General features: G+C 39.4%; 1 protein-coding gene across 4 annotated transcripts in view; it reads left to right on the top strand.

Moving 5' to 3' along the window:
* The window catches only part of VEPH1 (ventricular zone expressed PH domain containing 1), a 191,430-nt gene that overhangs the window by 102,209 nt on the left and 75,146 nt on the right, over positions 1 to 14,075 (top strand). For all 4 annotated transcript variants that reach the window (XM_045583631.1, XM_045583630.1, XM_036446347.2 and 1 more), the window contains 2 exons: positions 4,543 to 4,752; positions 5,339 to 5,733. In XM_045583631.1, coding sequence (XP_045439587.1) covers positions 4,543 to 4,752; positions 5,339 to 5,733 — 605 coding nt within the window. The remainder of the gene's footprint in view (positions 1 to 4,542; positions 4,753 to 5,338; positions 5,734 to 14,075) is intronic.

Raw genomic sequence — 14,075 nt, 5'->3', positions numbered from 1 at the left:
CACAGAGAGAAAGAGAGAGGGATAGAGAGTTAGAAACGTCGATGAGAGAGAATCATCTATCAGCTGCCTCTTGCACACCCCCTACTGGGAATATGCCCGCAACCAAGGTACATGCCCTTGATCGGAATCCAACCCGGGACCTTTCAGTCCACAGGCGGATGCTCTATCCACTGAGCCAAACCTGTGCCGGCGAAATACAGAAATTTTTAAATCAACTATTTCCACATCCCAATTCTTGTATGTTCACCCAGCAGGGAGGACCCTCTCCTTTAGTCCATGCTCTGTGGGATGCTGCAGTGGTAGGAGGGACCACACAGTCCTCCCTGGCTTTGTTTCTCAAGTACAAGCTACGGTCTTTTAGAGTCAGCCATCCACACCCACACCAGGCAGCAGCCACCCGGCGTTTACCATTTGATGTTTTCATGCCCATCTGTATGGGCTACATAGTCAAATCTTACATCACACTCTCAGCAATCTGGTGATGCAGTGTCATTAGTCCCATTTTAAATGACAATAATGACACGTGAAGTCATAAAAACACTCGCCACATTGCCGATAAACAGGATTCTGGAGTCATGAACCCGGGTCCTTTCCCTGTCATGCCAGATTTAGTTCACTTCCTCCCAATCTCCTCCTTTTGAAATCTCTTTTTAAAATATTGTTCGGCCCAACCAGTGTTGCTCAGTGGTTGGTTGAACATCAACCTATGAACCAAGAGGTCATGGTTCAATTCCGGATTGGGACATATGCCCAGGTGTGGACTCAGTCTCCAGGGTGGGGAGTGCAGGAAGCAGCCAATCAATGATTCTCTCTCATCATTGATGTTTCTATCTCTTTTTTCCTCTCCCTTCCTCTCTGAAATCAATTATATTTATATATATATTTTAAATCTTGTGTGAATGGAATAGACCCTAGTCATCTCATTTGAGCAAAGTTCTCCCAGTGGCATGACCACACTCTGGCCCCCATATCATTGGGCTCCTGCTGATTTCTGATCTTACCCATGAGCAGGTCCAAGGCAGAACAGAGTACCAAGAACTAGACTAACTCATCGTTCTTTCCCTTAGTATTTGACTGTGGTATAGTGGACCAGCAGCATTACTCAATGCAGTCCCCAAACAGATGGGGGGGTTGCCTCTGTCATTCTTATGATGACCAATGACCCAAGAAATTGCTGAAGAGTCAGGAGCATAGCATCCCAAGAATTTAGGGCTCTCGTGTGGATTTTATCCATTTTGTTCTCCTCCTTCTCCTCAAACAAGCTTAACTCTGAAAGAGTACACATCCTGGTCAAGGGACCGTAAGCCAAGCTCTTCAAACATTAAATAATATGATTTTTCTTTGATTTAAGGATCCAGGAAGACAGGCTGCCAATCTCTCCACACCTGCCAGCTTTGTAGTCTCATCTCCCAGCGTAGTGAGAGCAGAAAGCTGCCTAGGGGCCAATTTGCTTCCAAGGGGAGTCCCGCTCCCACAGAGGGAGGTAATTAGGCCTCCCCTGGGCATCCCTAGAAGTATATTTAAAAAAAAAACAAAAAAAAACACAAAACTTTATTTTGGCAACAGAGACCAGAAATCATTCAGACTGGAAATCATCTGAGCCTCGCATAAATGTGGCGTGTTGAGTTAAAGCCAAGTTAATATTTAGGGGATTATAGAACTCTGACAAAGATTTCCATAAAATTACCTCTGGTGTTAAAAGTGATAAATGGAAAAGAAATAACAACCCAGCCCACTGGCCCTCACCCCCAAACAGAAGACAATAAAGATTGTGTATAACAGAAAATCTTCGTGGTGAGAATTCTACTCATCAGCCTCATTATCTAGAGGTCCCATAGCTCTAGATTCTTTTAGATTTGGGATGTGTTTCCTCATTTTAGAAGGAGTGCAGACTTTATTCATGAAAAGGGTCTTTTTTTTTTTTTTAACAAATTCTCTTCAATCTCTTTAAATTTAAAAACCAAGAGGAATCCAGGCTAGTGGTAGCTCAGTTGAATGAGCGTCATCATGTGCACTGAAAGGTTGCTGGTTTGATTCCCATTCAGGGCTCATGACCGGGTTGCGGGTTTGATCCCTGGTCAGGGTGCATGGGGGAGGCTGCTGATAAAGAGAGAGAGAGAGAGAGAGAGAGAGAGAGAGAGAGAGAGAGAGAGAGAGAGAGAGAGAGAGGAATGTTACATTCTCCTACAAGCTTTGCGATAGGAGCTCTGGCCTCAGTAGGGGAACCTGTGCCTTGGTAGGGAGGAAGCCAGGAGACTAATAGTTCCGACCTATCTTCTTCCATCTAATATCCTGCTGGTGCTTTCCATTAGCCAAACTCAACAAAAACAACCCCCCATAAAAGCTATTATGTACAAAGAAAAAGCAAGTAAATTTATGAGAAATTATTTAAAAACTCACATATTTTGAGAATTAAAAGTATATTTAATGCTCAATATCTGAGATGTGTGTGTGTGTGTGTGTGTGTGTGTGTGTGTGTGTGTACTTTGTGCTTTACACATTTTTTAAGTTTTTATAATCCCAGCTATAGAAATCTCTGAAATGAATTTATTGGAACCAGAGAAATTGACAGAAAATAAAAAACTCCCCAAATTTCTCATCTGAAGAGGGTTTATTGGATCTTTGAATATTAACATTGGTAATCATCATGGTTTGTAAAATAGCATCCAATGAATTACACTGTCTTGACTTCATTTGTAACAGGAAATGAAACCACTTCTGGATAAGCAATGTCAGAGTCCCCCATCTAATTGTGGGCAACCAGTATCATACATGTGTCAGAAAGGGAAACATGTTCATGATTAGCCTTTATTCCCATTCAACTCGTGTATGTTTCAATCATACATGACTCTGGATAATAAATTTTTCATTATGTATGAAAAAAAAAAACACAGAGGAAGCCTATAAAATTATATTAAAAATGTATAATTCAGGTTTTCTCAGCAATAGCTTACTAGGCAAGAAACAATGTCCTGGTTACCTAAGGGATGATCTGCTGTCCTTCCCAGCTTGCACCATTAACATCTGTCATTGGCTGGACTAACAAGGGGGTTCTGACCATTGAGGACCCCAAACTATGAATCTTCCCTCAAGGCAGGATCCCTCTCATCAGGCCACAACCCTGTCAACCAACCTTCCCAGGGCTCACCAGAGACATGGCCCAGGAATGGGTGGAACATAACTGAAAAAGAAACTGTCTCCAGCTTATCTTGGTTTTTCTTTTAAAAAGCAAGGCCATTTAAAAATTTATATTTTTCTCACCCTCAGCTAAGTACTCTGCCAGGTTTACTTTGGCCCTTAGGGGAAAACAGTCATATGTTTGCAAAAACCAGGATGTTTCTATAAAATTTGAAGCCCTTTCCTCAATCTCTAGGAAAAAATGCTAAGAGAACCAAGTAAATACACACAAGAAAAAGCAACAGAGTCATTGAGCTGTCTTGAATAGACTTCTAGGGATTATTAAACCTTGTGTTTGTAAGAAAGGAATTAATACGCATCCCACATGATATGATTGATAGTGATTGTTAAATTAAAATAACTCTAGGTGGGCTCATAGTAGAAGGCATGTTAGGGAAGATAAATGCAAATTCACCTCTGTAACCATTCAGCACCTTCGTGAGCATCAGCAAGCTATTTCTGCAGCTATAGCTCATACACTACTTAGGGCACTCAGTTTGTCCTTAGAGGGGTTCCAAAATTATTCCACAAATAGCCCCTGCCCTAAAGGAGGTCATTGGAATGACTCATGGGGTGTTATGTAAAAGATATTTGGAACTACTAATATCATTCATGGAAAACCCTTTTTATTCAACATATTAAAATTCAAAAAGGTGTTTCCTGCTTTGTAAGATGAGAGAATCATACTGATTTCCATAAAATTAGCAAAATAACGATTTCCCCCCTCCATTTGAAATGTTCTCATTCTATCATTTCAGTACAAACAGAACAGCATATGTAAATTTTCTAGAACTACCTGGCATGAATTTCATATAAAAGCCATGCTTTTGGAGAGCTAGGAAAGAATATGGCAGATGACCATACAAACTGCTTTGTATTCTCTGAGTCCTTCAAAGTATTTCTAATACAAAGTTGACGTAAACATCAATGTTTCTAAACTTCTGGCAGAATAAGCTATAGAAACAATTTCAAAGACCTATGTTTATAGATGTTACTCAATAAAACATTTGTTAAATGACTAATAAAAATTTACCAGCCTGACTGGTGTGGCTCAGTGTTTGAGCCTTGACCTATGAACCAGGACATTACAGTTTGATTTTTAGTCAGGGCACATGCCCAGGGTTATGGGCTCAATTCCTAGTGTGGGGCATGCAGGAGGCAACCAATCAATGATTCTCTTTCATCATTGTTGTTTTTATTTCTCTCTCTCCTTCTCCCTTCCTCTCTGAAATCAATAAAAATATATTTTAAGAAAAAATGCATCAGGTAAAGTTTTCAGTTCTAAATTAAAAGCAGTTAGAGAGCAATGCTGTTCTGAAGGGGATATATGACTAGTATCTAATGCAATAATCTTTATTCCTTTAGGAGAAAAATCAGCACTGAAATTGAATTCCCTGAGAAGCTAGAAGGAACCAAGCTCACCACAGCTGAAAATGAAGACCAGGAAAAGCTCCATGTTAAAATACAGGCTTTTGAAGACAAAATAAATTCTGAGATCAATACCCCTGGATCTATCAGAAGATATAGTTTGGGCCAAGTTTCCAAGGAAGAACGAAAAGACATTAGATTTAACAGGTATAAATTTTGCTTGGCTTTTTTTTTTTGTTTTCAAATATGTAATTCACATTGGCTATTCATTTTATTATCGTACTGTTATGGGGTGTTTTTAAAGTATCTTTTACTTATAGTCACCCAAAATTCCATCCTCTCATGAATGAAACTTCCTTCACAATGCTTTAATTATCCAAAGAAGCTCACTCTTGAAGAAAAAAAACATGAGAGTACAAATGGCTCATTTTTAAAAACACATTTTAAAAATTCTATAGATACAGATAATGACTTTCAAAAGCTTCTCTTAATTTCTGATGAAAAAACTGAAGCAGATGTGGAAAAAAATATATAAATATGTAAGTCCATCATGTTCTAGCTAGTTTTGCCACAAGATTGATTTTTAAATCTTTGGGCAGGTGATCTACATCTTCGAAGGATTGGCTTATTACATAACTTGGCAGTCTATGTTTTATCAAGTCTGTTAAAAGCACTGGTTTTCAGTTTCACACTCTAGGAAATAGCTTTTGTCCCAGCATTGTTATTCTTTCTTTTCCTTATCAGTGGATGGTCACTCTTTACTGTCTCTGCCTTCCCTTTGTTTGTATTACAGGTCAAAGAGTCTGGCTCTGCACACAGTGCTCACAAAGGGCATGAGTTCAGATGACGGGGAAGTTGTTGAGAGAGGAGATATACCAGCCAGCATCTCCCTTTCAGAATTAGCCTCACTTGGCCACGGAAATAAGTCGTCCTTTAAGGCCGACACTGATGGATCACAGCTGGGAAATTCTTCAATTTCACACCCAAGCATTATACATATAGAGTCAGAGAATCTGCCAGAAACCGTAAAAAAAAACTATCAGGAAGACACTCCAGAGACAACTGTAAGCCCTGTAGAATACCAAGATAAGCTCTACTTGCACTTAAAGAAGAACCTCAGTAAAGTGAAAGCATACGCCATGGAAATCGGAAAGAAGATTCCAGTCCCTGACCAGTGTACCATTGAAGGTAAGATCTCTGAACTCCCTAAAGTTGAAAAATTTAATATATCATTAAAAAAAAAAGTTTCAAAAGGATAGAAATTGCATTTTCTGGTCCTTTTGAGAAATAGATCATTTTGAAACACCACTACATTATTTTATTAATTACTTTCCCTCCAATAAGGTCAACCATCTTCCTAATTCTCATTTGAATCTACTTAATCTGATTTGTTTGAAACTCAGGATATATCATTTCTGGTTTCTTGTCCCTAGCATTCAAGAAAAACCCCTTTCTAGGTTAGAGTGAGAAAGAAAGATTAGAGTAGAGAAAGAAAAGAGCACAGCCATGGTCAGGAGGCGGTGCAGTTCAGGGGCCAGTGAGAATGTGAGCTGGTCAGAAAACAAAGGCCAAAGTGAGAAAAGGATGTCAGGGGTGGAGACTTCCCTGGGGTGCACATGTTAAGGAGGTGCCCAAAAACTCAGTAAAATTTGAAGTAACAGCAGAATCAGCAGCAATGTCTTGCCAGCCACATTGGAGATGAGGTAAGTAGTAATGTGGATCACGTCTTTATTTATAGCTTTTGATATTTTGTTCATTGTGGACTTTTTGTATTCATTTCTATTTTTTTAAATATTGTTTATCTTGAGTACCCAATTTTCTAGTGCCTCCTCACATTTCATGCCTTAGTCCTGCCCCTGGGAAAGATGATGGATTTGAGACACGCATACGAAAAATGGCAGAGTTGCCTGGCTGGTGTGGCTCAGTGGTTGAGCTTTGACCTATGAACTAGGAGGTCACAGTTTGATTCCCAATCAGGGCATATCCCTGGGTGGTGGGCTTGATCCACAGTGTGGGGCATGCAGGAGGCAGCCTATCAATGATTCTCTCTTATCACTGATGTGTCTATCTCTCCATCTCCCTTCCCCTCTGAAATAAATATATATATTTAATTACTTTTCTTTTAAATGACAGAGTGCCAAGGCAGGCTCACCCTCTGGTCTGGTTTGGATGGCTCCAAGGCAGTCGGGGCAATTATATCTTTCCTACAGTCATTCTTAGGCAGCAGGCATGTTCTACCCTTGAGATTCAATGACAGTCAGCCCTCTCCTTGGACATGACATCTTTTCACAGGCTACAGCCCTCACTGAAAAAGCCAGGCAACTTCCAGGAAGAAATACAGTTGAAGGATAGTGACTCCAGTTCATAGTTACTCATCTACTGACCATCATTCCCTTCCAGGTTTAGGAGAGGTTTTCCTATTCTACTTTCTATCCTTTCTTTCACTCCAAATCAGAGGAAAGAATGTATTCTCACAATAACAAATGCAAGGGGATTAGTGGGTTTTAGGGTTTGAGAATGATGGATATTATTTAACATGTCTGTCTAGAATCTGACATTTTCAAAGGTGTTTACATTCATTTATTGATTAGCCTTCTTAAAATTTTTTTTTTATTATTTTGAAAATAAAGTGACATCACTCATATTGAATATAACTTTTGGATAATGAAGTATACCAGGACTTGGGAACAACTAAAATCAATCAAACTCAAATAATACAAACTCTTTACAAATGCCCATTTCACTAGTAATCTATGCATTTGAAGAACTTGATATAAGAGAGGGTTAAATCAATTTCCCAGTTTGATGGAGGAAGTTTATAGGAATAGAAAGTTAGCCACATTTCCATCTACAAGAATACTTTTTGTTTTGGGGTTTTCTTATTTTGTTTTAAGTTTAGCCTAAAGCATTCAAGGTATGCTACATGGTAAAGCCTTGCAGTTACTTCAAGTATCTAGTTCACAAACACATGTGATATTTCTTATTGCCTTGAATTATTTTGGGTGTTTGAGAGTTAACTAGGTGACTGTTTTTTCTTAATTCAAAATATTGAATGAATCCATCATCTTTACTAAAGAAAAAAAAATCTTTTGATGTTTTCCACCAGGAATGACCTAAAACTGAGTATGTATATTTTTAAGTTGACACTTTGGAATTCACTCATACTTTTATAATTTCCTGGATGTCCTTGGTAAATTCCTTGTGCAGATATATGTGTGAGGGATGGAAGATTTATATGACTCACTGTAAATATATCCACCAAGAAAAGCCTCATGCTGACTGCAGGGGACATGCTGTTATTATTTCAGAGATTGTGTAAACCATTCAGCAAAATGCCAACAGTCATCTGGGTGACACAGTTTTGCTTGATCTCGTGAGTTCACTCAGCTCAGCAATACAGTGCTTCTTTCATAAAGATTTATAGAAGAAATATTTAGGCTTAGATATTGTTATGCTTAATGTGTTTTTGGTATATGGTGTCTTTTTTGATAACTTAGCAAAGTAATCAAGGTACACAAGGAAGAAGCATAAAAATCACTCCCACAATATTAAAGTTAAACAGACAAATAGCCAGCAGGAAATAAGATCAACAACAAAAGGTTGGGATGATTTTAGTCTGGTGTTACAAAGTCCATACTACAAAAACATGACAAAGCAACCCTTTAAAGAAGTGCTATTTGGTATTGGTTAAAATCAAATGCCACAACTGATATTTGACTTTCTATATTTTGACCTGCAAACCATCACGTGCATACAATTCAACTTAACACTTTGGTAATAGGTACCTAGTACAGCAGAATTCAGTGTGTGGTGAATCAAGGACACAAATAGCTCTCCTACCTCCAGTCAGCTATCTTATTATTGATCACAATGTGAACAGGAAATCCTACATAATAAAAGAGTAATATGCAAATTAACCATCACTCTGCTACACACACAAGCCACACCTACCAGCCACACACACCAGCCCATCAGAACAAGTATGCAAATAAACCCAACCAAGATGGCTACCAGTAGGGAGGTTTGGGTTTCCCCAGCAACAGAGGAAGCCAAGCTTTCCGACTGCCCTTGCTGGCCTAAGCTTCCACGCAAAGCTACAAAGTTTCAATTATAGAAGGTAAATAAATTCCAGATACCAGGACCTCCGCTTGGGTCACCAGAGGGCATGGCTGGCCTGCAAACCACCACAGACTCCTCACTCAGGCCACCCCTTGCCCCAAGGGAACCTCTAGCCTGATCTGGGATACCCTTCAGGGCAAACCAGCCAGCCCCCACCTGTGCACCAGGCATCTATCCTATCTAATAAAAGAGTAATAGGCAGATTGACCATCATTCCAACACACAAGATGGCTGCCCCCATGTGGTCAAAGATGGCTGCCCCCATGTGGTCAAAGATGGCTACTCCCATGTAGACACAAGATGGCCACCACAAGATGGTCAGCATGGGAGGGCAGTTGGGAGGCACCAGACCTACAAGGGAGGGCAGCTGAGAGACACCAGGCCTGCAAGGAAGGGCAGTTAGAGGCGATCAACCCTGCAGGGGAAGGCAGTTAGGGTAAGGTCTTGGCGGGATGTCTGGTCACCTTAAGGTAGGGGTTACCAGGCCAGCAGACGAGGGAAGTTGGGGGCAAACAGGCTGGCAGGGAAGCAGTTAGACATCAATCAGGCTGACACGGGAGTGGTTAGGGGGTGATCAGGCTGGCAGGCAGAAGTGTTTAGGAGCAATCAGGAAGGCAGGCAGGCGAGCAGTTGGGAGCCAGCAGTCCTGGATTGTGAAAGGAATGTCCGACTGTCTAAAGCAGCAGTCAGACATCCCTTGAATGGTCCTAGATTGGAGAGTTGCAGGCTGGGCTAAGGGACACAAACCCTCTCTCGCCCCATGCACGAATTTCGTGCACCAGACCTCTAGTCCTATATAATAAAAGGCTAATATACAAACGGACCTAATGGCAGAATGACTGGTTGCTATGATGTGCACTGACCACCAGGGGTAGAAGATCAATGCAGGAGCTTCCAGTGCACTCCCACAGGGGGAGTGCTACTCAGCCAAAAGCCAGGCTCACGGAAGCCTGGTGGCAGGAGCCTCTCCTGCCTCCACAGCAGCACTAAGGATGTCCAACTGATGGCTCAGGCCTGAGCTGTCAGTCCGACATTCCCCAAAGGCTCCCAGATTGCAAAAGGGCGCAGCGGGGTGAACCGCTCCCTCCCCAAATTCGTCCACTAGGTCTCTAGTAGAGTATAAAGAGATCAGCACAAATCTACCAGAATGTCTAGAAAAGCTGTCAAACCCCAGGTCTTATTGAGTTTTGGTCAGCAGTGTCATTTTGGTTATGAAAGAGCCTGTTGTCTCCAAGTCAGTAATTCTCCCCTGGACCTTCGAGGCTTTAGCACGGGTGCAGGTTTGCCAACTACTGCAAGTTATATATTCATATGCAGACTGATGGTCTCATATCACTGCCTAATTATATTTACATACAAGACCAAAGCAATTCAGTTCGTCTACTAAAGGGCATGTTAAAAATCTGAACCACTGGTGTTCATTTATGTGAACAAAAATGACTAGAGGTTAAAAAAATCCTGATATTGAAATAAATCCTTGAAAATCTGGCTCATCACTAGATTTCCATAAAGGATGATTTAAAAGCTTACAAGAACCCATCAATGCTGCTTTAGTTAGCTTTGAAGTATTTCTCGATGGGGTGAAAATAAATCCCATCTGGAGAGCATATCAGCAAGCCTGACTTACAGAAAGCTGATTTTAAAGCTAGTAATGTTGTTCTTTCTCTAATAGACCCACGAGTTGATTTTTCTTGACTTGAACAGATATAAGGATAACTAAAAGTGAAATAAAGTTCAGTGTCACTATCAAGCACCAGAAGCTGTTTTCAACAGTAATTACAAATAAAGCTTCCTTATTGAAATTTTGCATGTAGTCAAGTCCATCTTATGTTGGGATGACAGAGGAGCAAAGCCAAGACCGGTCCTGATCTATTCCTGATCAGTTGGTCCAGTCTGGGGGATGTAATGGAAACATCCACTTACTGGTTCTGGGAAAGGTTTCTTTAAAAAAAAAAAAAATAGTTTGGTTTACTCATGAGACTGAGATCATTCCATGGGGAGAATTGTAAGACTTAGAGAAAGGAAAAAAACAAAAACCCTGAAGTTTTTACTCGCAATCCGATAGGGGAAAAAACAGCAAATAGTATAGATGTTACAAATCTCCTGAAGCTTTTTTTTAAATTGAATTAATCCCCTGGACCCAGTTAGGAAAACCTTTTCTAGAGAATTTTTCTCGGTCCTTTGAAATTTATCTTGGATTATCTTAGTTTATTCATCAATTTCCATTTCTCCAAAGTGTGGATTTTAGTCAAAAGCAGACAGATAAAACAGTGACTGGGTTCTCCCCTTTACTTTCTCCTACCACACATATCCTGGATCTAGTCATCAGCAATGGCCTACAAGAAACATCCAAATAATAAGAAAGAACTACAAAGCCTTTTGAAAAGATTGCCTCCAAGTTACGCTATTGTGTTAACACCAGATCATCACATCACGGGTGAGGATGTTACACTCTTAAATCCATGAAACATGTTGCAGCATCCCACCAGAGGACATTAGATAACTTTACTTCTCATTAATTACGTGTTCAAAAATTCTTCCCTCATAGAAAGTGCAAAAGTTGCATTTTCTTTTAACATTGAAATAAAGAAAAATATCCTAACAATGCTAATGGATAAAATGGTATGTGTTTTTGTTTTTGTTTTTTTATCTTCATCTTGGTTTACATGATATTTATCAACAGAAAAGATATACATTTACCCAACCAGGAAGCAGCTTAAAGTAAAATTGGAAAGCACATGTACATTCTTGGGCCATTTTTGTGTGAAAAATCAGGAGAGATTATCTGTCTGTAAATGGAATGAGTCACCTAAACTCTTTGAAATGGACAGTTTCTCTAATATAGTATCCACCTTGACTATGTTCCTAGTAAATGTAAAGGAACCTTTAATAAATAAACAGGAGTACAAGTATATACATACATGGAGCAAAACTGTACAGGACTGCATTTCAGTACATCTGACCCTAAAGGTAGCCACATTAGAAGATGAAAGAGGAGAACAGAAGGAGGTATTTTTTAGGAGCAGAAGTAGTTTGCAGTGGCATATTTAATAATCTTAAATATTTTCTTCTAATTGTATTATGTTTTTTTAAATATAAGGCATTGTACTCTTACATCTGCGAGAGTATTGTTATCTTGTTTTAGGGAAGCTCCTACTTAAAGATTATTATCCGTCATCCATTATTGTTGTTTGGAGACAGTCTTTGCTCCCAAGTATACAGTGTTGTGTGAAACAGTCTCAAGCACTGAGGGTCCCAGCAGAAGAAGCCATTCAGATCTAGTTTGCCACAAACCAAATCTCAAGAAAGTGAATGTTATTTTTCCATTTACTTCCTTTATGAAACTGGCATGATATGCCCTTTAGGGAAACAAAATGGTCCCGAGATATTAACAAATCTCATTTTAAAAATGAGCAAATCCATATTACTGAGCACTATTGTTGATGGTAAGCAGGTAGCTGGGGAACTAAAAAAGAGATTATACAGCTAAGTAAAGGGTTTCGGTATAACAGGGGAAAAGAAAAAAGGATAATTTCCTCTTGTTTTTTCCACAACTAAACTTCAGATGATGAAGGATTTTTAAATGTTTTTCCCAAAAACATAAGCAATTGCATAGTTGGCAATCAGAGATCCAGGTATTTGATCATTGGCAGCATTAATTTGTGTTGTAGTCCATTTTCAGAGAGGGGATGTTTACAAACTGCAGATGAGTCTGTCTGAAGGAGACAGAGCCTGTGTCACATGTTGGCAGGTACACTTGGATGGGGTGAAAAAAGCTACGTGAAGGACACTGAATTCATGGGTTTCCTCTGTCCACACTGCTGCTCTAAGCACCTCAGAGACCAGTAAGAAATTATAAAAGGCATCTTTTTCTTTTCTTACAAAAGGATCCAGCGGACTTTTAGGAATAAGCTGTTTATAGAAGATAATCACTTTTCAGATGAAATGTTCTAAGCCATTATTCAACAGTCATTAAAATAGTATACCACCATTAAAATGAGCCACAGATGCAGGAAATAAAATACCATTGCGGAAAGGCTGAATATGACTCTGCTTCTCACATCAAACTTCCTATTTTCTAACTTCTAAGTAGCTTTTTCAGATTGGCTTCTTTCACTAGTAGTATGCATTTAAGGTTCCTTCATGGCTTGACAGTTTATTTCATTTTAGAGCTGAGTAACATTTCATTGTATGGATATAACACACACACACACACACACACACACACACACACACACACACCATAATATTACACAGAATAGTTTTACTCCCCTTAAAATTCTCTGTGCTCTGCTTATTCATCCTATTTATTATTCGTTCACTCATTCATTCTACAACTATTTCTGAGGGCCTACTAATAGCCAGCATCAGTCTAGGGATTTAGAAAATATTGGTGAACAAAACAAATATCCTTGCCTTCCCAGAGACTGTTTTAGTGGGAAAAGACACACAATAAATAATAGAAATTATAAATGCATTAACTATATAGGGCGTTAAAAAGTATTAACTGTTATGATAAAAGTAAAAATAGAGCTGGCTAAGACCAAAGAGAAGGAGTGGAAGAGTTCTAAAGAAAACATTAAACTATTACACCAATTTTCTCTGAAGAATCAGATTGGAGATGGGGTTGAGGAGGAAGGGAAGGGAAAGGAAAAACGTGCATAATTTGAAGTTTTGGAGAGAGATGCTGGTAACTTTGACCCAGGTGAAAACTCCAAACTCTCCAGCATCCTGTCTAACCAGAGTCTATAGGATTGGGTTTCAGACCCAAACTCTGTTGTTGGGCAGTTTCAATTCCTCAAACAGGTTCTTCATCTCCTTACACCTCCACTTCCTCACGCTTATCCCAAGAGTGTATCACAGGGTCATGGGCTTTCAACCTCTGCTCAGACTCCCCTTTCCTTCTTTCCCTGCCAACAGAGCAGCTATGAGTTAGCAGAGTTTACACATTGATCTTCCTGATGGATATTTAAACCAAGAATTCCACAGCTTAAAGAAACTTGAAAAACACTCAGCTGGATAATTTTTATGTTTTTTTTTCTCCCCTAAAAGGTCCTTTATGCTCTAAATTAATTATTTCTGTGTGCCTTATGTCAAAGCTGGCGAAATGTAAAACACTAGTTATTTGGCCAAGTTCTTCATCAGCCTCAGCTTTATTTGCTAATATTATATCTTCATAATGAAATTTTAAAATAGTATTTTTATTTCACGTTAGTTTATTGTTGTTGTTGTTGTTGTTTTCTCCAGACATCTGCATTCATCAGTTTATTACATTTTCTTGGGAGAAAGTAGGCTGGCTTGTTTAATACTTTTGAGGTATCTATCTGTCAAACTTATTAATAGCTATCAAACAGCAAATGACCAATTATGGTTAGCAAATTAATGCATTGTGCCGGTCCTGGCTGGTCTAT

Source organism: Pipistrellus kuhlii, unplaced genomic scaffold (assembly GCF_014108245.1).
Source record: "Pipistrellus kuhlii isolate mPipKuh1 unplaced genomic scaffold, mPipKuh1.p scaffold_m20_p_2, whole genome shotgun sequence".
Lineage (NCBI taxonomy): Eukaryota > Metazoa > Chordata > Mammalia > Chiroptera > Vespertilionidae > Pipistrellus > Pipistrellus kuhlii.
This window is presented reverse-complemented; position numbering and strand designations above follow the sequence as displayed.